This window comes from Eupeodes corollae, chromosome 3 (assembly GCF_945859685.1).
Source record: "Eupeodes corollae chromosome 3, idEupCoro1.1, whole genome shotgun sequence".
Lineage (NCBI taxonomy): Eukaryota > Metazoa > Arthropoda > Insecta > Diptera > Syrphidae > Eupeodes > Eupeodes corollae.
The window spans coordinates 80,910,031-80,935,049 of record NC_079149.1 but is presented as its reverse complement, the minus strand read 5'-3'; the positions used below and the strand labels follow the sequence as shown (position 1 = coordinate 80,935,049).

The 25,019-nt window shown below is 33.7% G+C and overlaps 1 protein-coding gene across 3 annotated transcripts in view; it reads left to right on the top strand.

The window, feature by feature from the left end:
- LOC129951069 (uncharacterized) overlaps positions 1-22,974 on the top strand; it is a 29,227-nt gene extending 6,253 nt beyond the window's left edge. Inside the window, exons 3-11 of one of the 3 annotated variants that reach the window (XM_056063076.1) lie at positions 3,278-3,378; positions 7,694-7,745; positions 7,818-7,972; positions 14,796-14,910; positions 14,973-15,086; positions 15,142-15,315; positions 15,999-17,542; positions 20,914-21,664; positions 21,932-22,974. In XM_056063076.1, the coding sequence (XP_055919051.1) occupies positions 3,278-3,378; positions 7,694-7,745; positions 7,818-7,972; positions 14,796-14,910; positions 14,973-15,086; positions 15,142-15,315; positions 15,999-17,542; positions 20,914-21,664; positions 21,932-22,875 (3,950 nt within the window). In that variant the 3' untranslated portion in view covers positions 22,876-22,974. Of the gene's footprint in view, positions 1-3,277; positions 3,379-7,693; positions 7,746-7,817; positions 7,973-14,795; positions 14,911-14,966; positions 15,087-15,136; positions 15,316-15,998; positions 17,543-20,913; positions 21,665-21,931 lie in introns of those variants that run through there. The other 2 variants (XM_056063075.1, XM_056063077.1) reach the window with 2 other exon arrangements.
- Positions 22,975-25,019: the final 2,045 nt, after the last annotated feature.

Genomic DNA, 25,019 nt, shown 5'->3' with positions numbered 1-25,019 from the left:
CTGCCGTAATGTTAATATTTGATCAACTGTGGACTTTCCTGGTCTAAAACCACACTGATAAGGACCTATCAGGTTGTTGACGATTGGCTTTAGACGTTCACATATTACGGCAGAGAAGATTTTGTAGGCGTAAGTAGACTGATTGCTCTATAGTTGGTGAAGTTTAGAGGGCTTCCTTTTTTCAGGATCGGGCAAACATTACTGAGGTTCCATTCATCGGGCATGTTTTTCACCGACCATATGTTACAGATAATTTTGGTGCATGCTCCTAACCAACTTATCTCCAGCTGCTTTCAAGAGCTCGGCATGCCAGCCATCTGCTGCAGCGGCTTTGTTAGACTTCAGCTTAGATATGGCAATCTTTACTTCGTCTAAGTCGGGAGGACGGGATTGTTGGCTTTCGTCGTCTATGTTGAATGGATCATCCTGCCTGATAGCGGAGTTCGGTTCGTCGTCGCGGTTATACAGTATGCAGAAGTGGTCCTTCCATATCCTCAGCATTGACTGCGTTTCCACTTTCGTCTTTGCAGCCTTCGGTTCTAGGTTTATGTACCTGTAAATTTCGTTTCACCTGTACATAAAACTTTCGAACTTCATTCGTGTCTTTAAACATTTAACATCTTCGACCACACGCTTCTCTTGCCCGGTAGATTGATCTGGAGAACTCCAAGTTCCTTTGTAGATGTTGAGTGTGGAAAACGCGTACTGGGTTATTATTATTAGTTATTATAACAAAACAAATATTAGGGTCTTAAACGGGTTGAGATATAAACTGGAAATGTTGGTGTTGTAAAAGTTTATAAAGTTTTAATGTTTCTCATGTTTTTTGGTCAAAGTTTCCTATGATCTCGATAGTTGATAAATTTCTGTTGGATAATCTGGTGATTAAGGTAAAGTATCTGCATACAACCAATCCTAAGAATGTGTTAAGTCGTTGTATATGAAAATCTTTTATATACAAAGGTTAAATATAAGCTTCAGGTGTTGGTATGTAGGAGTAAAGTGCCCTAGTGTTAGTCTTACATTCGAGATTGAGTCCGATTTCGAAAATTCTACAATCTGTACATCATTATGAGCCCCGTGTACAGGCTATGTTGAAGTGTGGTTATATTTTGCATACGAGGGTTGCTACTTATGCTACTGGCATAGTAATGAAAACAAAAAGAATTACGATTAAAATTGGGTTTATTGGTTTTCAAAATATTCTTCATGAAGAGCAATATGCTTTTGCAAGCGTTTGAACCAATTTTCGTAGCACTTTTTCAACTCCGATTGAAGTACCTTTCAAAACATAGTTTCATCAACAGCTTCTTCAGAGTTCGAAAAACGGTGTCCGCGCATTTTTTTAAAGTACGGGAATAAAAAGAAGTCATTGGGTGCCAAATCAGGACTGTACGGCGGATGACCCATTAATTCGATGTTTTGGCTGGTCAAATTCCTTTGTTTGAGCCGATGTGTGAGAGCTTGCATTGTCATGATGAAAAATGATTTGCCTATTCTTCTGCTTTTTTTTCGAATTTCTCCGATGACTTCTGGCAAACAAACTGTCGTATACCATTCCGGCTTGCGTTGCTCTAACGCTACTGTCGCTACGTGACTGGTGATGTCGAAGAAACAGGTAACCATTTGCTTCGATGTGCTTCTTCTGCGAACAACTTTGGTGGATTTGACTCATCTTGGAAGACCCTTGCAGTCGATTGCTGTTTTGTTTCGGACTCATACTCATAGATCCACGATTCGTCATTTGTGTAGATATTATACACAGCCTTTGATGCACCTTGACCGTATTTTTTCACCATTTTCTTGCACCAATCGACACGAGCCTTCTTTTGAACGTGTGTCAGATTATGCGGGATCCAATGCGAACAAATCTTTTTCACGGCCAAACGTTCATTTTTTTTTATAATAAGCGCACAATTAAGGGATATTACTACCCTTATTATGCAAAGACACAGTGTGAGCAATAGGAAGATAAGAGAGAGGTTGAAAGGAGTTGTCGGTGCATATTGGTTTTGAATTCCTGAATATTGCAATGGCTGGGAAAAACAGTGTGGTAAGGAATTCCACATTCGCGTAGTACGGCTAAAGAACTAATCTCTATACTTGACAGTACGACCGAAGTTGGGCTCGAGGAGTTACGCGAGTATTACGGTTGAACTGTTTAAGGGGAGGAATGCAACTGGCTATTTCTCTTGAGCATAAACCGTTAAAATAACGGTAAAAAAGCGTGAGAGAAGAAAGTTTACGACAATGTTCAAGCGACGTAAATGATCTTATGATGGTGTTATCACCGATTAATTTAAATACTCTCCGTTCAATGCTGTCCAAGAGGCTTAAGTAGGTTGCAGGTGCACCAGATATGGGAGTTATACTCAAGCTTTGGACGTATATAAGTTTTGTAGATAACAGCCAGATCAGAGGGGGAGAAAAACTTCTTGCAGAGAAACCCATACATCTTGCTGCATTTTTGGCGACATCTTGTGATCATTCCACAAAAGGTAGTTGGTGATACATATACCGAGAATATCGAGATGTTCAGTCTCCTCGATGCAAGCGCCATCCATCGATAATGGCAAGGGGGTGAATCTCGCTTTAACGATACAAGACAGCATTGCGTTTTCGAAGCATTAAATTCCACGCGGTTTTTTAATCCCCATTCAAGAATGCTGTTTAGGTCGGAATTTAATACGCTTATTATATTTTGTCGTTGCAGTTCCACATCCGAAGAAGAAGGATGTGATTCTGAAAATGAATATAAAAAGCTGAGAGTACTATCGTCAGCGAAACAATGTATTGGATTAGAAAAATTTCAAGTAACTGTCAACAACACAAATCGCACTTAAATGAAACATGTTCTGTAGAAGGTTATAGTCAAAAATGTTAAACTTTCCGTTAAAAATGTTAGATGGCGCCTGGCAACACTTACTGTTATCTAGGCTTAAAATATAAGTAGCAACCCTTGTACAATTTTTAATTTATACCGACAAAAAATGTATATTTATTTATCATAATACTTGGGTGTCTAATTACCTACTTCCTCATATTTAACAATTTCATTTTCACAATCAGTAATAGAAAGCCGATAAATATATACTACTTTACAACTAACATTTTAAAGTAGAAGCATTTTCATTCGTCAAAATATCTTCTCTAATTATTTGCTAATATTTGTAAAATGTTATTTTTTTCTCGTATAATACCTATTATTATATTATTTTATGTTTTTACATCCCGCTCATTAATTATTAATGCGAAATTTCTAACAACTCTTTTTCAGAAACTGACATACCAGCGGATGGTCTAGCATGCAACGATAACATGTCACATTGTTCGCCTTTGACAAACCCTAAAACAACAAAAAACAACTTGATTAAAATTGTAAGATATTAAACATAATATTTTCCATAGAAATGTATGTAAGCAAGCAGTTGATCTACCAAATTTTGACCTGGGCAGAGTTAGCAATTGCAATTGTTTGAAAAAGTTTATAGAACTTTGAATAGAATTAGTACAATCATAGTAAAAGGTGGATGTAGTGCGGTAGTAAGCCGTCTACTATGTAGACCAAAACTTAGTTCGAATAATGATCTCTTTCACAGTTAATTACTAACAGGGGTTGAGTTCATATATTTTTTTTAAATTTCTTAAAAAATTGTTTCCTCGTACATTTAATTGTTTTTTTTTTTTATATTTTGCTACAAATGTAAAAATGTAGTACCCGTGGCATGATAATTAGTCCTTTGGACTGTCATGCAAGGGGTCTTGGGTTCAATCCCTGCCTGTGCCACCTTAATTTAAAAAAAAATAAATTTCGCGGGTACTGCCTCCTCTTGCGAGGAATTGACAAATCCTTCAAGAGTAATTCTTGTCATGAAAAAGTGCTTTCTCAAACTAGCCGTTCGGATTCGGCATTAAACTGTAGGTCCCTTCCATTCCTGACAACAGTACTCGCACACTGGAATGGTTGAGAGTTGTAAGTCACTAGGCCCTGGTTCACAACGGACTGTTGTGCCACCCCATATATATATATATATATATATTTTGCTACAAATATTAACAAACCTACTGGAACAAAAAATATAAAAAATCAATTCGATTGATAATAGTTTATAAAATAGATTTTAAGTAAGTGTTTAGTTAATTTTCTGTCTATATATATCCACATTAATTCTAACAGACCAACTCTTTTGGCATTGAGTGAAACCCAAGTAGTGTCTCTCCATATATATTAGAAATGACGTTGCATATCAACTTTTACCACAATACGGCCATTGAACCTACTCCCATTTTAATTTCATTTGGTTAAAACTTACCGTGAATAAGCACATCATTCACTATTGTTTTTTTTATCGGAGCCCAAACCTGGACAGAGTTTCAACTTCTCAGGAATTTGATGCTCTTCTTGACTCCATACAAAGAATTGTTTCCCTTTATCCTCACACTGAAATCGTTATTACGGGCGATTTCAATGTTCACAATTCTTCGTGGCTTCACCATTCGGTTCAGACAATACCCGAAGCAATGTGTGCTGAGATTTTTGCTGAGTTTAACCATCTTACTCAGCTTTTCAATGAGCCAACTCGTATATCAGACTTTAACTGCCGAGCAGAAAATACACTTTCTCACTTCTGATCCTGATAAGTACACAATCAGTGTATTGACGCCTCTAGGCAAATCGGACCACAGTGTCATATCTGCCAATTTCTCGTGTCAAACAAATCCAGTTAAAGAAAGAGCTCCAAAGAGAACCGTTTGGCAGTACGAGAAAGCCAACTGGGACGGTCTCAATAATTTCTTCAGGATCTTTAACTGGTTTCTATGCTTCCTTGGTAGCGACGTAGACTCCAGTGCAGATATGATTCATCTGGGAATGGAAACGTTTATCCCGAATAGGGTTAAAGGCATTAAACCCAAGGTTAAATCATTGTTCAATTCAAGCTGCAAAGAGGTTATCAATGAGAAAGAGGTGAGCTTCCGCTGTTTTAAAGCCAACCCATCTGAGGAAAATCGGAAAAAGTTTAAGCAAGCCAGGGAAGCCTGCAATGCCTATATTCGAAGGACCAAATTTTTTTATGACCAAGAATTACGGCGAAAAATACTGCAATGTCCCGAAGGCAGTCAAAATATTTTTGAGAATGAGTTAACAATTTTTAATTAACTCTACTCTTGCAAAGAATTTAAAGACAAAAAGTGAAGTAAATTTTGTAACACAGGATTTTGATATACATATACAGTATTATGATCCATACAGTATTTCGACCCCAAATTGCTGTTATACATTAGGAAAACTATCAAAACAAATAATATGTTATATAAGATGCTCGACATCGAATAAAATTTTAAACAGCACTTGTCCAAAGTTTAAACAAGAATGGTTCGATAAGGAATGTTGGAAAGCGCGCCAATAATCCTTTTCTCTTTTAAAAATTGCACGAACTTCGCGAAATTGTGGTTTGACAAAATGTTACCATGAAGCGAATGCTCTTTACAAAGATATATGTCACAAAAGAAAGTCGAATATGAAAATAAGCAAGCACCTTCACTAGGTCAAACCAAAAACTCGAAAGAATTCTGGAAGATAGCTAGAGAAATTAATGGAATTACTCATAAAATTGGGTTATCTCCAGAAGGTCTGGCTGCATACTTTAAAGGACTTCTAGGCAATAACCCACGCCAATATCACTGCTATGCAGGCCTTATGTTCTTGATGAAACGTTAGATGGTGACATAACAATAGAAGAAATAAAAGCTTACTGGAAAAAGCGAAAAATGGAAAGGCACCAGGTGAAGATGGGATTCCGTATGAGTTCTATATAAATTCTCCTCACACATGCATTAATAAAATATGGGAACTCTTCAACAAAATCTTTTCAAATGCTGACATCAACTCGTCTTTTAAGAAGACGGTAACTTGTCCAATACACAAAAAGAGTCCTTTAGACATCGATTAAAATTACCGAGGTATATCGTTTTTGAATGTGTTAACAAAAATATTCTGCGATATACTAGTAGAGAGATTTGAAAAATGGGTCGAAAAGAAAAACATTCTGTCGGATTTAGGAAAAAACTTTTCAACAATAGACCAGATCTTCACTCTTTCATCAATCATAAAAGCTATTCAAGCAATTAACAAAAAAGTTTATTCTTTCTTTGTGAACTTCAAAGCGACTTTTGACCTTGTAAACAGAAGCACGCTCTTCTATAAGCTCTGACAATTGGGTCTATCTTCGAGGTTTTTGAAAGTAATTAAAGCGATGTATACTGGAACTAATGCAGCAGTCTGGCATGGGAAGATATTTTCAGAATGGTTCCAAACATGAACCGGAATAAGATAAGGTTGTCCACTATGTGCCCTGTTGACATAGAAGAAGCTTTACCTGGAGGAATACGAATATCTGATTCTGTTATACATGTGCTACTGTACGCTAATGACTTTGTCCTGCGGTCGGAATCACCAGAAAACCTACAGTTGATGATAAATAGCTTAGCAAATTACTGTGATAGGTGGTACAGATAAGTCAAAAATAATGATCTTCTCGCGATTCTCACGAAACCTTAGCGGAAATAGATGGTACTTTAATGAGAATCTTTTAGAAATATCCAAAGAAAATAAATATTTAGGTGTAAAGCTAAGTTCAACCCTAAATTTCGACAAACACCTTATGTTAAAAGCCAGCACCTCTCAAAGCTTGTTGGATTTATCATGGAAAAATGTTTTTTCAAACGACAGTGTAATCCTTTCAGCCAAATATAAAATATTTGATGCCGTTGTGAAATCAACTCTATGCTACGCTTCTCAGGTCTGGGGTGCAGATGAGTACGAAGTGATAGAAAAATTTCAAAGGAATTTTTTGAGAAAACTCTTCAACTTACTGCAAAATACACCGGAATACCGAAACTTCTCACGAGCACACTCAAGGCAAAGGCTGATTACATTATTAAAACTTGTACCTACCAAGAGAATAGACTGTCAAAAAAATGATCGATAATTCTTTATTAATAAAGATCGCGAATCAGATAGTAGAGTACTTTATTCTCAGCTCAACTATAACCTAAACCAACGAAACTACTTCCTTGATGCTCTTAGCTACATGGACATTTCTTTTATTTTAAGAGCAAGATATGAACTTATAAGTTTAAATGCTAGACCCTATAACGGCAGCTTTAATCAATTTTGTACGTTATGCAATTTAAAATAAAAGGAGGCTTGTTATCATTTTATAAGTGTATGTCCAATATTTTATCAACAGAGGCTAGTGTTGAGAAACACTCCAAATTTTGAACGAATGTAATTGGAAGACCTAAAGCAACTTTTTAAAAGCCATATTTAAGTATAGATTGTTACTAATGAAGGAATATGTTTTATTTGTAAACCTATTTAAGATTGAAAAATGTGATTTAACAAAACGTGTAATTTATTTTTAAACATTATCTAACCAGGCTGACGGCTAAGCCATAGCTTATCAATTCATAGAATTATAAGTCTGTATATATAAGAAAATAAATAAATGAATTTGTTACTTATTTTAGAAAAAAAATCGGATAATAATCGTTGTATAATAAAATCATAAAATGGGATAGGGTACAGTTTATAAATGTCCCAAAAATTAGTTTGTATTTTTTCATATTTCTTTTTAAAAAAAATCAATCATGACCCAAAATTATAGCAATTTTTGTATATCCATTTGTTTAGATTAACTCTGAAGTACTAAGAGCACCTGCACAAGTTGACAATTTTAACAAAGGTATGTATGCAATGCATAATTCGCAATTTTAACTAAACAAAAAAAATGATATGAAATATCTTTTATCCTTAGGACCATCCTCAGCCACTTCAATTACACAACATCCACAATATAGATATGAAAGACAAAATGCATCATTTCTTGATCGTATAACACAAAACTCTACTTTACAGAGGCTAGATAAATATAAGAGTGTTGCTACTGTTAAACCAACTCTTCAGCAGACTGTAAGTATTTGTTTACGAGAAAAAGAAAAAAACATACAGAGTCGCCTTTATAGAACAGTTTGTGTTACTTTCCCTTCAACTTACATACATTTCATAAGAATACCTGGGACCAGTTTCTGTAATAAACGAAACGAAAACGAACGTTCGGTTTTCAAAAACGAAAGAAATTGTTTGAAAACGATATTTGCCATTCTGTATTTCGTTTTTGTGTCTTTGTTCGTTTTTGCTTCAAACCCAACAAAATTTGGTTGCATACTTTCTGGATGTCAAATATCTTGAGAGATGAGAGAAGTTTTAATCGATGAGTGAAACTTAAGCAAACCAATAATAAATAAGTAAGCGAGTAGGTGATTTAAGATAAAAAATGAGGAAAAACTAAGAAAAAAGGCACTTCGGTTATTTAATAAGAATTTTAACTTAAATTTCGGTGATTGTCTAGTAAAATAGCATAAATATTAAAGAAACATTCATTTCCGATAGAAGAAAAATTTGATAAATTAAAAAGACTCATCACTATTATTGTGACAGATTGTATTAGAATTATTTGTTTTGAAAAAAAATTTGTGTGTTTTCAATTTTACAAAATAATGTATTTTATTTTATTTTCTCTTAAGTGTTTCAAGCAAGATTCAGACAGCCATACTCATCAAAAAAAGAAAACTGTTTATTAGAGACCACGAACTTTAAGTTGCTATACAAAACAACGAGCCTTAAGGTTATGAATTAGGCTTAAAAGGCAAACCTTAGTTCTTTTTTGTCATACAATACCATTGTGACTTTTATATGTATGTTAAATATAACGTATTATTTATTGTTATAAAACAAAATAATTTTTCTTTTGTTTCGATGACCATTTGATCCATTCCTGGAAAATTTTGGTTTCCAGCGATGTTAAGAACTCGCCTAATACTTTATTTAATTACTTCCACTGAATATGTATAAAGTAGAGCAAAGCATCAAAATATAAGTGACTCTCGTCCCTGTTTTTATGGGTATATTCGCTAACACATATTTGAAGGCTATTTTGTTCAACCGAATCGTTAAATAAATCTATAATTTAAGTTACATGAATTTAAGTTACATGAAAAAAATCTTTCGCAGACACGAAAACGATTATTCGCGTGTACGATACAGAATGTCACCTCTGCATATCAGCGAATTGTCTCTTAAGGAAGCTTCGGATCGGAGCAAAGAACAATGAAAGAAATTAACACAAAAACGCGATTTAAAATTTGTATTAATTTGTATTATTAATTTGTATTATTTTGTGACGTCCTGTATTTTAAGGAATTTTTAGGATTTTTTTTTACGACCAGTAAATAGATACAACTTTATTAAGTTTATTATCATTTATTATCATAGTTAGACAGTATAAATATAAAATTTGGATTAGAAATATTTTAAAGAACACGAGTTACACCGGTGTGAACAACTCCACCTCGAAAAAATGGGCTCACACTTCCTCTACGATCCTGCTGATTGGCTTATTTAAAACAAAAAAAAGTAAACGGCGTTTTATTCTGTGAGCCTAAATGAATGGAATGAACTATAATCAAATGAATATACCAAACATTTTACGCGAATTTTGCGTTTGTTTTTTGCTATAAAAAAATCGAAATATTTGGAATTTTTGCTTGTCGATAGTTCATGGGTTTACAAGTGCTTAATCCAACCCATCAAATTTCAAGTGATTCGGTCAAGCCGTTTTTAAGATACGATGGAGGAAAGTTTGAAAAACAAAGTTTTGAGAAAAACTCGTTTAAAGTTTCAAGTCCTCTTAACTATGAAAATATCAACTTACCTTTCAATCGGCGATGCCTGTTCCATAGAGTATTCCTTCCTCTTCTTCTTGAAACTCTTTTAAAGCAGATTGTTCAGCTCTTGAATCAATTCTGGCTTGTTTAACCGCATCACTTACGCGTCGCTCAGAACGTGAGATTCGCTTTTCATCACGTCTCCCAACATAAGTATGGGTTTCGTGGCCTATAGGGCATCCCATAACCGACATTACTTTCGAATTTTCAAGCGAGTCTGGATGACGTCGAATAGCTTATCCGTAGAATTTCGTAATTTCCTGAATAACTTTATCAGTAAGCTTACCTGGTCCTTTCCCACCGATTCCTTTATTTGTTTTATCTTTTTTAACAGCCCGAAGTCGTGTTCCCATCCTCTTTTCTACGTGACCCACACATTCTTTTTTTATTACTACATTATCTCCATACGGTTTAGCATGTAATGTTTGTAATATACTTTACCCCATATTTTTACATGGATTTCAAAAACATTTGCGTGATAGCACTTATTTCCATTTTACCAGAACTTCCGGTATGGTTTATGGTGCATTCATCTACATGCGTTTCATACCACATTTCGTACTCTAAAGAATCCGCTGGTTTTTTACTTTTCCACTTATTACATGCACCACAAAAACTACTCATGATCATAACATCTAAGACTTTCCCGGTGTACTTTCCAATCAATGTAGAAGCTCCAAATAGAGATGAAAAACCTCTTTTCTTCCAGATACCATCACCAGACACAGTCAATTCATCCTTTGGGTTTCCTGCTTCTTCATTCAAAGTTTTTTCTTGCGTGACAGCGAATGATAATAAAGTTTCAAACAGTGAAGATGTGGCAATTTGAATGTTTTGTAGTAGTGCAGTATGAGTTGAATTTCCAATACCCGAACATGAAGCTGCAGAAAAGATTTATTCCTTCGTGACCAACTCCTCATAATCGCATCACAAATGCAAATCGCGATTAATTTCAAACGCATTCTCAATCAACGGGCTCGTGTTTATAATTGTCTGTTTTTCATACTCACACGATAATTTGATTTTGAAACCTAACCCTCGAAAACTTGATTGGGATATAGATACATCGCTTTTAAAAGTTTTGCATATAACCTTTTCAGAAATCGCGGCAAACACAGAAACAAATTACAAAATAAATACGCGAAATTCGAAGCGATGGAACCTCCATGTTCATGCCATTTTTGAGTTTTTTTTGCCGAAGCTGAAGTAAATTCCGTTTCATTTTGGGTGGTAAAACGATTTCCACAAAAATTTCTTTTTTTTACTACGACTAGGATGAACATTTCCACTCGTACTTCCTTTACGTCCACTCATTATGAAAAAGCGTAATTTTGAGTTGTTGCACTCTTCGACGTTGAACCAAGACTAAAATAACTTAAAATATTTAATAACGGTAAAATATTTAACAACTATAGAAATTCCCGTTTAAGCCTATTGAAACTGTATGAACGTACATACATATATTCATATGGTATAAAGCCGACCGTACACAATGTCGATTCCCAACTCAGCGCTCTGAACAGCAGCTTATTCTAACTGCTATATCTTTAAAACGACTTCTAATTTTGAAAAATCCCTTTACTACCGTATTCTAGCAATTTATGAAAAAAAAACGATTTTTTGAACCCATCACATGGGATGACCCCTTAATGCTAATTTTTTTAAAAACAAATTATCAATCATATCAATATTAATGAAAGTAAAGAAAAAACGAACAATTTCGCATGTAGTTACAAACGATTTGATTTGTGTAATTCAAAAGGCGAACAGAATCTCATATGTCCTTATCACACAATTTCTTTCCCCTTTGGATAAAAAATTATCGCTTTTAATAGAATCTGCAGAAATAAATGATTTCTGTCTGTTCTTTCACTTCTGTCCTTCTGTCTTGTATTAATGTCTTGTGTTGTTATCACTTTATATAGTCTTAGTCGCTCAAGGTACTGTGTTTTCTACTTTGTACATTTATGTGCTGAGTAATGTATAATGTAAAATGTAAAAATGTAATTATTTCTAAATTTCTTTCTTCGGCAATTAAATTTTTAGTAGAGAGCAGATTCTTGGTTTGTAGTTGATGTCAGTTTTCTGTTAATCTTCTTAAAAAGAACCTGAATGACACTTCCGTAAACTTAAAAGCGACAAAACAAGTCCTCATCGAAGTCATTCGGTAATAATATTTTTCTACGATTTTTCCCTACAATCGATATATAGCTTTTCATATAAACTGGGTCCGAATTAATTAAATGTTTAAGGATAACAATTAATTTCTTTATTAAAACAGAAAAACAAATGAATTTGTTGCAAATTTTTGCGATTAACTTTTTAATTTCAGAAAAGGGTAATTTAATTATATCAGCGTTTGTCTAAGAAACCAAGTTCCTATACATTTAAATTTACAGTACCCACAGATTTACGCAATTGTTTAGAAGTGCCATATCTCAGCTCCTAAGTCGTTCTTATGTGAACAAATCATAATTGTTTTCATTCGAATAATAAAAAGAATTTACAAAGTGAATATATATTTTGCAGTGTTAAGTTCTTCTGGTTTTGTTTAAAAAAGTATTTGAACACAAAGTTCATAAACTTGTTATTAATATTGATTCAATTAGACTTGAATATAAAAGTATCAGCTGTATCAAAATAGAAAAAAAAACATTTTTAGCAAAAAATAACTTCACAACTGAACAAATTTTCAATTCTAATCAAAAGAAAACAAAGTCAAATATCCATTTAAAAACTGTTCCTGACCTCTAATGACCTTAGTTTACACCTTCACAAAATTAAGATGACTCAAGAATTGAAGCCGATAGACCATTTAACCCGACACTTACGTTCTCCTTGTTGGAAAACTGCGTAATACTGAAAATATTTTGAGGTGTCTCTCTAAAACGGCTTGTCCTACAAACGTGATTAATTACATTTTGGAATCATGATGCTATAAAAATGAGAATCATTCTTTTAACACAACCCATGGCGGACTAGTTTTGAGTACACAATTCTCGTTTCCGGAAAAGTTGTTCTCCTCGACACAACGAGTTGTCCTCTTAGACACAGCGAACGTGGCCGAATTTTTGCCCTAAAAAAATACTAAAAATACATTAAATATTGAACTCATCTCCATCTTATTCCATTTCGATATGATACAACATGTTTATTTTCATCTTTAGTATAATCTTGAGCCATCCGAAAGTACAAATATTTTGTACTCTCTATTTCTAAAACGGAATGAAACCTACTACTTACATAATATCAATTCTGAAAGTGAAATTTTCGTTTCCGAATGTCAAAGCATTCAAATACGGAACATTTATTTCTACCAAAAATGTGATTATCAGAGTCTTAAAATGAAATTTTAAAAAAATATCAGTAATAATATATTAATAATAATATTAATTTACGTGAATAAAACTTATTTACAGAGAATCTAAAAGCAAACATGTACGCACGAAGCTAAGGAAATTTGGAATTATAGTAGATTTCCCGATTTCGCCAAGGGTAAGGTAGCTAGTTTTAATTGGAGTTGACCTTATAGGAGAAGAGAGTTCATTTTGAAATGAATTCAAAACCTACATAAAACACATTTTCTTAATATTAGATTTGTATCGTGTTTTGGTTTTTCTAAATATTTCTTTGCTTTTTAGCCTTGTCCTTCTGCTTTTTTTAGCTGTATCTAATAAATAGCAATCTTATTTTTGACATTTGTTTGCAGAAATCGAAGAAAGTAATAGCCTTTTTACACCAAATCCAAAATCTAGACTTTGGAAAAAAGTTTTTGAGAATCGTTCACACTGAACGTTTACAAGTTTGCGTGCGTATCGTGATCCTGGGCCTCAAGTGATAGATCCCGCCAGCCTACTCAATCTCTAGCTTGGTGCCTCCAGGCGGTGTGTGTCGGCCTCAAATTGATCACTCTACCGGAGATGAGGTCTGCCTCTGCTTAGCGTTTAATACCTTACGGGGTGGAGCTTCTATGTCCATTCGCTCTATATGCCCTAGCCATCTTAATCGTTGAGCACGTAGTTTTTTTTACCAGTGGTAAGTCCCTGTACAGCTCGTATATTCGTGATTGTATCTTCCTTGAGATATTATTTTGCCTGTCGACACAAACCGGTCCGTATATCGTACGCAGAATCCTCCTCTCACGGATACCAAAAGATCCTTCATCCACCTTGGAAAGAGTCCAATCTTCTGCACCATACAGTAAGACTTGGACCATTAAGGTTTTATACAGTGCCTGCAGAACCCTCCTCTCGCAGATACCGAAAAATCCTTCATCCACCTTTGAAAGAGTCCATGCTTCTGAATCATACAGTAAGACTTGGTTGATTAGGTTTTGTACACTGTATCCTTGGTACTTCGGAATAGGGCTTTATTTCTCAATTGCCTATTTAAGCCAAAGAAGCAGTGATTAGCAAGAGTAATTCTACGTTTGATTTCAGCGCTGATGTCATTTGCAGATAGATAAATTCATACTATACCTATCAATGGTCACATTTTGACTGAGTCTACGATGGTAATCGACTCAATTCGATGACAGTAAATACTTCTATTTGTCCTCGTTAATCACCATTTTGTTCGCTTCAGACTCGATACCCGTTGCTGCTCGTTTGGTCTTTGCCATAATGTCGAAGTCATCTTCATATCCAAAATATAGTGATATATTATATAGATGTATTAGTGATAAAAACCTTCGATCTACAAAATATTAACTCGAAAAATAGAATATCAAAGCTTTATTTCTGATGATTTGATATAAAATAAAAACTAAAAATTCATATCGAATTTCAAGAAAAAACTTACAACCTTGGGGATGAACAATGAGGTTGGAAGGTGACAAATGTACCGGTAGTGGAAATTCATATAACAGATTGGTACTTAGCTTATTAAATGAAAAACACACATTTTGGTTACAATGCATAAACTATTCTTAAAAGCGACGCTGCTTTGTTTTTTTTAAATCCATTTAAACGTAATAATATTTTCTATTTTTGTATGTCTTCTTTTTTAAGAAAACATTTAAATTGTCTTCAATAAGTCCTCCCTTTGTCCCAACTGATGCTAAATTTCAAACTATATCAAATTTGGATTGTATCTCGAAGCTCGATGGCAATGTTTCTAATAAAGGTAAATTAATAGAAATAATTTTTGATTGTGATATTTTTTAAACCCATTATTTTCAGTTATAGAAGATGATTCATTTCTTGACTACGCTGTTGAAAAACATGCAGTTGATGATTTCTCAATGGAATTTAACTTGGATACGGCGGAAATATCTGATATTTGTTCGGATTCATTGAATTGTATGTTATTGTAAAAGTTTATTTAGAAGTCAAAATAATGCAAACAAAAGTGTAGTTTCAGATGACTACAATGAGGATATTTTTGGTTTGGAGACACTTTTGTCATCTGAAGACACTAAAAAACAGAAATGTAAGAGAAAAAATATGAATGACACTGTATCAAAAGCGGAGTATAAGAAATTTAAATATGGCAGTAGTTTCAATTCATCCAAGGAAGTACAAAAATCAGGTAATTTTTATAAAGAATTATTCACAATTTCATAAAGAATAACAAATAAAAATCGCGCATTATCGATATCTAGCATTTATCGAATTTTCAAAACTAAAATTAATTTATCAGTAGTACCCGTGGCGTGATGGTAAATTCGTAGGACTGTCATGCCATGTCTTGAGTTCAAACCCTTGGACCCTTTTCAAGTTTTGTTCGTAGGTACTGACTGCGGGAAATTGACAAATACTCCAATAGTAATTCTTGTCATGAAAACTACTTTCTCAATTCGGCTTAAAACTGTAGGTCTCCTCCATTCCTGACAACATTATTTGTACACAGGAATGGTTGAGAGTTGTAAGTCACTAGGCCCTAGTTCTCAATCGACTGTTGCGCCACCTAATGTATTTATTTAATATCATTTATCAGTAATTGAAATCGTGTATTAATATTTAATATATCCGTTTTTCTTTCCACTATACTTAGAGTGGTTTGGAAATCAGCATTGGGAAAGAACAGTTCCATTTAGAACTTACCAGTTTATTTGAATGTCAATTCAAGAAATTGGAGCTCATACAATCTTATAAAAATCCGTAGATCAATTATAATAAAACGACCAGTAACAATGTTAGTAGTATTATAATTTGTTTTTAAAAATATATCAAAATCCTTGAATTGTTAACCAAACCAAACAATCTTTTTAGGTAAACATAAATCGGCTGATAACTTCACCAGTAAATCTTCAATAAATCAGAAGCAGCTAAAAGGCAATCCCACAAATGTTGAGAAAAAGAAAAGTCAATTGTCATTTGAAAAGAAAAAAATTAGCTCAAGTGGGAAGCTAGTTGTTAAAAAAAACGGCAAGAAGTTTCTATTTCCAGATAGATCTAAATTCTCACTTAAAAAAATGACTAGTTCAACTAATCACGAAGATGAAACTCAAAGTTCTTTAACAACTAAAATAATTGATGCTGTTCCGCAAGTTAAAACCATTCTTAATACAGGAGAAACAAATATGAGCCAAGTCAATAATTCATGTACTTTTAAAAACAACAATCAACAGAAGAGTCCTATTGAAAAATCGACAAATATAAAGTCGCCAAAAAATCCTGACACGGAATTACTGAAAGGAAAAGATAAAGTTATATTTTCAAGTCCGAAAAATATGAAGAGAATCGATTCAGAAACACCCATTCATCATCATCAAAGCCAAACAACGCCTATCAAGAGCACCGGTATATCATTTGGACATTTTAGTCTAAAGTCAATTAAGCCACCTAGCAATCTCAAAGTAAAAGAAATACCTCTAAAACCGCCATTAGCTCTGCCGAATTCTGAAAGTAACGTCACTAAAAATCAATTTGAGGACAAAGTAAATAAAAGATTGATTGAACCGGCAAAATGCGTAAGCAATCCAGAGAAAAATATTGCTGTTGTTTTACAAGAAAATCCACATCCAACAAATGACCTTTCATCAAAAGGTAGCACTGAGAAAGAAACTTGTGAACATAATGAGCCGGTCTCAAGTTCCAATAACAAAGATAAACTTTTAAAAACCTCGGAAAATATTTTAGATAGTTCATATAGTAAAAAAGATACTTCTTTAGAAAAAGTTGTAAGTCAAAAAATATCAAATGACAAAAATGGAAACACGAATGTTGAAAATATAAACGAGCGAAACCTAAGAGAAAAATGCCTTGAAAATTTTGGTAGTAAAACTAACGTTACACACCAAATAGTAAATGAAACTTTTCATTGGCTTGATACTAGTTTGAAATATTGCTCAAATGGAAATAAACTTGACGCAGAAACTAGTACAACTAAAGACATAGCTCTGGAAACGCAGTCCAAGGATTTAGATAGTGCACTTGTTACAAAGGAAAATTCTCTAGACAACAATGTACAAATAACACCCAAAAAAGTTACCGAAATTCTAAATTCTAATAACGCAATTGAAACATTTTTTTCAACGGAAAATAATCATAAAGAAAAGAACTGTTTAAAAACAAATGTGCCTGAGAAAAAGAATTTGGTACAAGAAGCAAAGAATCTCTTAGATTGTAATCTAAGTACCAAAGACAGTTCTATATCAGCAGAAAGAACTGGAAGCAAAAGTCCAACCAAACATCATGAACGGAAATATGGTAAACAATCTAATAGAGATCGCGTGACGGAAAAATGCTTAGAAAACATAAATAAGTTTCTGTTGAATTCAAGTGGTCCCAAAATTCCACAAAATACAGAAATGGTAAGTATGATATTAATAATAATAAAAACTTGTTAATTCCCAAAAGGCATAAAATATTCCTTGAAAGCCATTTTTATAAAAAAAAATTAATAATAAGTTTAAAAAAAAACTCAAAATTCCAAAAAAATGGGCTTGCTGATAGATTGTAGGAAAATCGTTAATCACTTCCGTTATGTCAAAATAAAAAATAATATTAAATTTAAAACATTGGGCATTCTTCATCAACTCGATAACCCGAGTCCTGGTCTCCTTTAACAAGTCTCATATTACCAGCTTGAGCTGAGTCGCATAAATCCTTCTATATATCATTTCAATTCGCTGCATAAAAACAGAAGTCATTTGTAAAGAAGCCTCTGGTTCTGCTATCGTCTTTTTAAATCATTGGCTTCGTGCTTAAAATATGTTCAAAAGGTCAAGTAACGACCAAACGAAAATGCAATGGATATTGTTCGTTCATTTGTTTTAGGTCAACGTTCGATAAGTCTGACTTTAATTTTTGAGGTGAGTCGCATAAATCCTTCCATATATTATTTCAATTCGTGGCATAAAAACAGAAGTCATTTATAATGAAGCCTCTGGTTCTGCTATCGTCCCTTGTTAATCATTAGCTTCGTGCTTCAAATATGCTCATAAGGTCAAGTAACGACCAAACGCCTTGTGATAGTTCAGGCGGAAATTGGTGAACGTTTTTCATCTGAAATTTGCAATGGATATTGTTCGTTCCATTCTTTTAGGTCAACGTCCGATAAGTCTGCTTATAATTTTTGAGCCCTAGTCTTTGAGGTTTTTATTTTTCAAGAACATTTTTGAATGTTTTTAAAACTCGAAAATATTTCACTATCAGTTCTTTCTTTGCTGTCCCATCGAATTTTTGTTGTTATGATAGATTTAAATTTCTAAGAGCCATTTGGAGTACAACTGGTTGTTTTTTAAATTGCTTACGGTGAATTGTAAGTTATTTATTAATTACGTTCCGTGTTCTTGGTTTAACAAACTTGTGTTTTAATCAGTTCAATTAAAGGATTTTTATAATTTCATAACACTTACTGCAAACACTAATACTAGACAACCGATGTCTCCAAAAAGGTACGTGTTAAAGTAACAAAAAGTTGAAATTGTAATAAAACACCAAACTACATCTTTTAAACACAGCGTTTTTTCAATGCTGTAAATATAATAAAATTGATTCAAATGCACACATATTTTGGCCGATACCGCTTGTTTGCATACGTTAATGACTTAACGAAACCCCGAAGAAAATAGTCTAGAGCAGCGGTTCTTAATCTTTTTTAGTCGCGGATCACTTTTTGCGTGAGAAATTTTTCGCAGTTACATGTATCACGCAGTACCTGAAGTGATACCCTAAAATCATTTATTTTTTAAATATATGTATATATCTGACAGATACACCAATTTCCATAACCAACGCTCTTTCCACAACATGTGTAAGTTGTCTTCAATGAAAAAGCCTTGTATTCTTTGGCCGTGATTTAATAAAATTAATTATTTTCACGCTTTCGTCCAACACGTCTTTAAGGGAAACCGGCATTTTATTCATTGCGCAGGCATGACGGTGTAGAACGCAATGGTTTGGTGCTTCCTTTAACAATTTGCTTTATTCTTGCGATGGCATTGGACGTTATTCCAGTCCAAACTTTGGCACCGTCCGTGCATACATCCACGCAGTTAACCCATGGTATGTCAATTGCAATAAACAAAATTCTCAATCAAATTAAAAATGTCAGCACCTGTTGTAGTAGTTGGCAACGGCGGCTTGCAGAAGAGCAGATCTCCTTGAAAGGATTGTAGATATTGGTAGCGAACAAATACTATTAAAATCGCCAACCCTGCAACATTCGTTGATTCATCCATTTGCAGCTCAAATTTTGTGACATTCGTAAAAATAAAGTATCTTTCACATTCTCCGCTAAGTCTCCGATTCGTCTTGATATTGTGTTATTTGACAAAGGAACGGTGTCAACAAATTATTTGTCGTTTTAACCCAAAAAACCTTCAACAATGTCCTTGACACATGGCTTTATTAAGTTTTCAGTAATGGTATGTGCTTCACCAGTTTGCGCTATTTGGAAACTTAACAAGTAGGATGGCATCAACAAATTTTCGTTCACTGCTTTTGAGTGATAAGTAATAATGATTTGAGATTAAGTAAGTTTAGCATACTTTCCTTTGAAGAAATCAGTCAGTTTGCTTTTGCAATCTAGATGAATCCCTGCAAAGTGACGTTTGATTTTTGCTGCAAACATTGCACTGTTCGACAACAATTGGCGGCAAATTGCGAATTAAGATTTGTTGCCACTTGTCTCAGCAAATCCAAAATTCAAATATGATTCGTGGTACATCCTTTTAACTGATCTTTTTTCTGTAAAATTGATCAACGCGGCACTAGTAGGTACTAGACAAACTATCAAACTCAAAACCTAAAGAAATCTCTAACGCCGCCGCTGTCTCTATTGCATCATTTTTCTTCACACTAAAATAAGTATACGGCAAGACGAAATTGAACAAACAAAATAAAATCATTAAAATCAATTGGTGCGGTTAAATGGATTACTTTTTTACGTAAATTATGATTTTTTTGGACATACCCGTTAGTTGGAGATTTTTCGGAGCATTACCTTGCGCCCTTTGAGCGCCCTGTTCTACGCCATCTCTCCATTGTGAGTATGGTCTGCCACCATAAAATACACTACACACAGTTTCCGGGCTTATTGATTTTCATGCAAGACAAATTGTCTAGGCCCACCGAGCTTATTTTTTGTCACGATATCAGCTTCATAGTTCTTTGGGTGGAATGGTCTTGGATACTACTTTTGACAGGACTTTACAAATCCTTTAAAAATAATTCTTGTTAGCAAAACTGCTTTTTTTTAAATCAGCCGCTCGGTTTTGGCATTAAAACTGAAGGTCCCCTCAATCACTTAAGTGACTCGCTCATAGGAATGGTTTTGCTACGCTACCTAATTTGTATCTTCTTCGAGGTAGATTTGTTTATCTACTTCGAGCATCCAGGTCTCTAATTCATATGTTAGAAATGGCAGAACATAGTCATGTTTAACAGCAGTTTAAAAGGTATAGTTTCTGCCTTAACTCTGTTGACAAACTTACTCATTGATGGTGTGCTGCAGGGCTTGTTGCTTGTAGCACTAAACGAATATATAGACTCAAATTTCGGCACTTAACTTGTTTAGCGTTAATGCTTTTAAAGTTGCAAACACCAACTCCGAACTTCGGTAGAAATTTTGCATAAGTTATCAAGTCCCAATATTGTAGGCATTTATTTATCTTTGCAGCTAAAATTATTATGTGTATTTATTTTGTTTGCTTATTCAGTTTTTATATTTCAATAATAGGTAAATAACGAAAAACCACAACAGGAACATTTATTTGAGCAGCGTGGTTTTGACATTAGACTGAGTAAAAATATTGTTGCAAAACTGTTGAAATCCGCTAAAACCTGCTTAAATCTGGAACCACCTAAATTATTGGATGAATCAAAAAAAGTTTCTACCAAATCAGATGTTTTGATCACGGGAACTACTATTCCTGATTCTACACTAAAAACTTCACAACGGCTTTCTACAGATTCAGCTGATAACACAGCGATAAAAACCAAAGGAAAGAGAGGAAGGAAGAAAAAAGCCACCCACGTAAACACATTAGATCAAAGTAATATAAAGCCCCCTCCTTTGGTGCCCGATTCTACAGAAAATATCAGTTCAAAAACATCGTGCCTATCCGATCACATAACTTGTGAAAAACAAAGTGTACAAAACGTATCAAGTGGCTTGGACAACGATAGAATACCTTCTTTGAGAACGGAAAACCTGACAAAGGATGATCCAAAAGTATATCAAAATATTGAAGTAACTTCTAATAGAAAAGAACAGAACAGTGTTCAAAAGTCGCCTTGCAATGTTTCCAATCAACCGAAAGTGTCGCCATTACCAACCTCTGCAGAGAACACGAATATTGAAAATAACAAAGAAGAAAGTTCACCCACAAATAAAAATACTAGATTACTTAAACCAAAGGACAAAAGCCAATCTAAACAAAGCGAGGTCACTGAAATTGTAAAAGAAAAGGAACTTTGTTTAAGAAAAGGTAAGACATTTACCATTGTTACAGTTGTCGTTTTAACGAAAAGAGTAAAAAAAGATGTAAAGGCGGAAATTTGTATTCAAACGAAATAAAACCTTGAGCTTTCTTTTTTGCTCTTCCCTTTTTTACTTTAAATATTGAAAATCATATTAAATAAAAGTCTGTTGTTTTGTCAGTCATTTCGTTAAAACTAAATTTAAAATGCATAATTGTTATTACTCACATACCTTTAAACTCAATTGATTATTTGTGTATATTATCCTTCTACAGATTGCACGTCAGAGTCAAATCCAGTAGCACTTGCAGAAAATTGTATATCGTTTCAAAATCCAGCCCCACAAAAAAGTACAAAAGCCCCTTGCGATGTTGAAATTGTGGAACCAAAGAAAGAAAATAATGATGACACTGGTGTTCTACAATTCAGGCCACCGACAAATCTTTTATCAAATGATTCTTTTCTGAATAAAATTAAATTAAATGTCAGCCCTGAAATAAATATCACAGATTCAAATGGCTTCACAAGTTCAACAAACTCATTCGGACCCGACCAAAATAATCCGAAGTTTAAAATTTTTGAGCTTCCGGCATTTATTGTGATGAAAACTAAAATTATAACCAGAAAAGATTTGGAAATTAACAAAACATTTGTACCTCCGGTTATTAAGCAAGATACCGAATCTGAGAGTGGAGTACAAGAGTCCGTTGTAAAAAACGAACGTCCCGAGTTTAGTTCTGTTTGTGCGCGAATAAATTCGCTTCTTGAACAGAATGCAAATTACTTAAAATTTGCCTCCGGGTCTGAGAGATTAACTCGAATGAATGATGTTCTGGGTGATTATTCATTGTCTTTGGAAGATGCTAATTGCACTTTGAAGTTTTTGCAATCATATTTGTCCTCTGGGCCAAGGGACAAAGCAATTAAAACAAGAGGCCAGCAATTCATACCTATTTACGATAGTCAAAAAAAGATAATCGGATATAGAAAAAGAACAATACATGTCAAGCCTTTATCTTCCCGAAGAAGTTCTAGAAGAACTGCAAAGGTAACTGCTCAGTCCGCAATGTCAGTTACAACAGTAAATCTCAATCGAAATTCTGACACAGAACTCCCACCGAAAATTGAACCGGAATTGGATGTCGGTGAAAGCGAGCTCATAGTTCCAGATACATCACCTGCCAATGACGTTTGTATTAAAAATGAAGAAGATAAATAAAAAACTCTGCATTAGTTCATAATATTTGTTTATACAAAAAAAAACGTTAAGTTAGTTATATATTTTAATTATTATATAAACTCTATTTTTTAAACTATACATTCTGCTTCTTTTTAATAATTTAGTAACAAAACATTGATTTGAAGGAACTCGCAAATACTCGTGTGGATACAAAAATCGAACAGTTTCACAAAATGAAAGAAAAGATAATGTTTTGCCATTTTCCTTTTCCCCTTTCTCACATTTATTCCAACAAAAACAGGACCTACAATTTAATAATTATTTTAATTATTTATTATTCAACATTTTAGTGTTTATAACTTCCCATAGGAAATTTTTGTAATGGGCCCGATTTGTCAAATTGAAAATTTTGACATTTCTCGACGTTTCAAGGTCCCTAGACGTGCGTACACGTTAGCGACGTTTTTTCGTCTTCCATAGCTCAAGAACCAGAAGAGATATCGACTTGAAATAAATTTTGTTATTCAGATAATAAAGCAGAAAGATGCAGAAAGGGTTCTCAAGAGAATTGAGGAGGTGGTTTTTTTACCATAGCAGTTTATAAAAAGGTGAAAATTCTGGTTGGCCCTTAATATCTTACGAACCAATGACGCTAGAGACTTGACTTAAATTTTATATAATATATTGTAACGTGATATCCAAATCAGTATATTTTTGGAAAAAAATCCAATCAACGTTTTTTTATAAATCAAAAATACTAAAAAAACAATTTGCCACCTCGAAAATTTTACGAATACAAAATGATTTTATATCCAAAACAGTTTTGTGCAACGAAAAAAACGTTTTTAATATCGGGTAAAATTTTGAGAAAATCGAATTGACAGTATTTTTTATAAAAAATAAAAACTTAGAAGAAAATTTAACAAAAGTTAATAAAAATTGATTTTTGATTCAAATATCTTTTCAAAAATTTGAGATTATGGATTCGAACTAATTTTTACTTAACAGTTTTTTTTTACAATAAAATACCTGGACAAAAAAATTAATAAAAGTTGGTAAAAGTTGATTTTCGACTCAAATATCTTATCAAAACTTTAAGATATTGGCTTTAAGCTAATTTTATCTTTCAAAAAAATATTGTTGTCAATAGTCAGTAAAATTTTGAGAAAAATTCAATTGACAGTTTTTTTTACAAAAAATAAAAACCTAATAGAAAAACAATACTAAAACTTGGTAAAATTTTACTTCTGACTCAAATAGGTTTTCAAAAATTAAAAATATTGTTTTCGATATTCAGTAGTTTTTTTTTTATAAAGATCCAACAGTCCGTTAAAATCTACAAAAAAATAGTACGCAATTTTGTAAAAATTGATGTTCGGTTCTTGACATCTCTCAAATTAATTTCATTCGTCTATTCATTGGTAAAAATTTGTTTTCGAATAAAAATCTATTCAACAAAACTAGATTTTCAAGCTAAACTAATTCTTCATATAAAAAATATTGTTGGTATTTTTTTTTTTATAATAAGCGCACACTCAAGGGGATATATTACCCTTATTATGTAGACACAGTGTGAGCACTAGGAAAGGGAGAGAGGGGTTGAAAGGAGATGTCGGTGCACATTGGTTTTGAATTCCTGAATATTGCAATAGCTGGGAAAGACAGAGAGTGGCAAGGCATTCCACATTCGCATAGTGCGGCTAAAGAACGAATCTCTATACTTGACAGTACTACCGAAGATGGGCTCGAGGGTATATTGATGAGCATTCCTAGAAGCGCGAGTATTACGGTTGAACTGTTTAAGGGGAGCAATGCAACTGGCTATTTCTCTAGAGCATAAACCATTAAAATAACGGTAAAACAGGGTGAGACAAGGAACATTTCGACGATGTTCAAGTGACGTAAATGATCTTATGATGGTAATATCACCAATCAATCTAAATGCTCTACGTTCAATACTATCCAAGAGGCTTTAGTAAGCTGCAGGAGCACCAGCCCAGATATGGGAGTTATACTCAAGCTTTGGACGTATATAAGTCTTGTAAATAACAGCACGTTGGTCTTAACAAAGTTGGTTGGTGATACACATACCAAATTTTTAAGAATAATTTAACTGACAACTTTTTTAAACCAACACGAAAACCTACAAACTTTTAAGCAAGACAAATCGACAGAAGGGATGG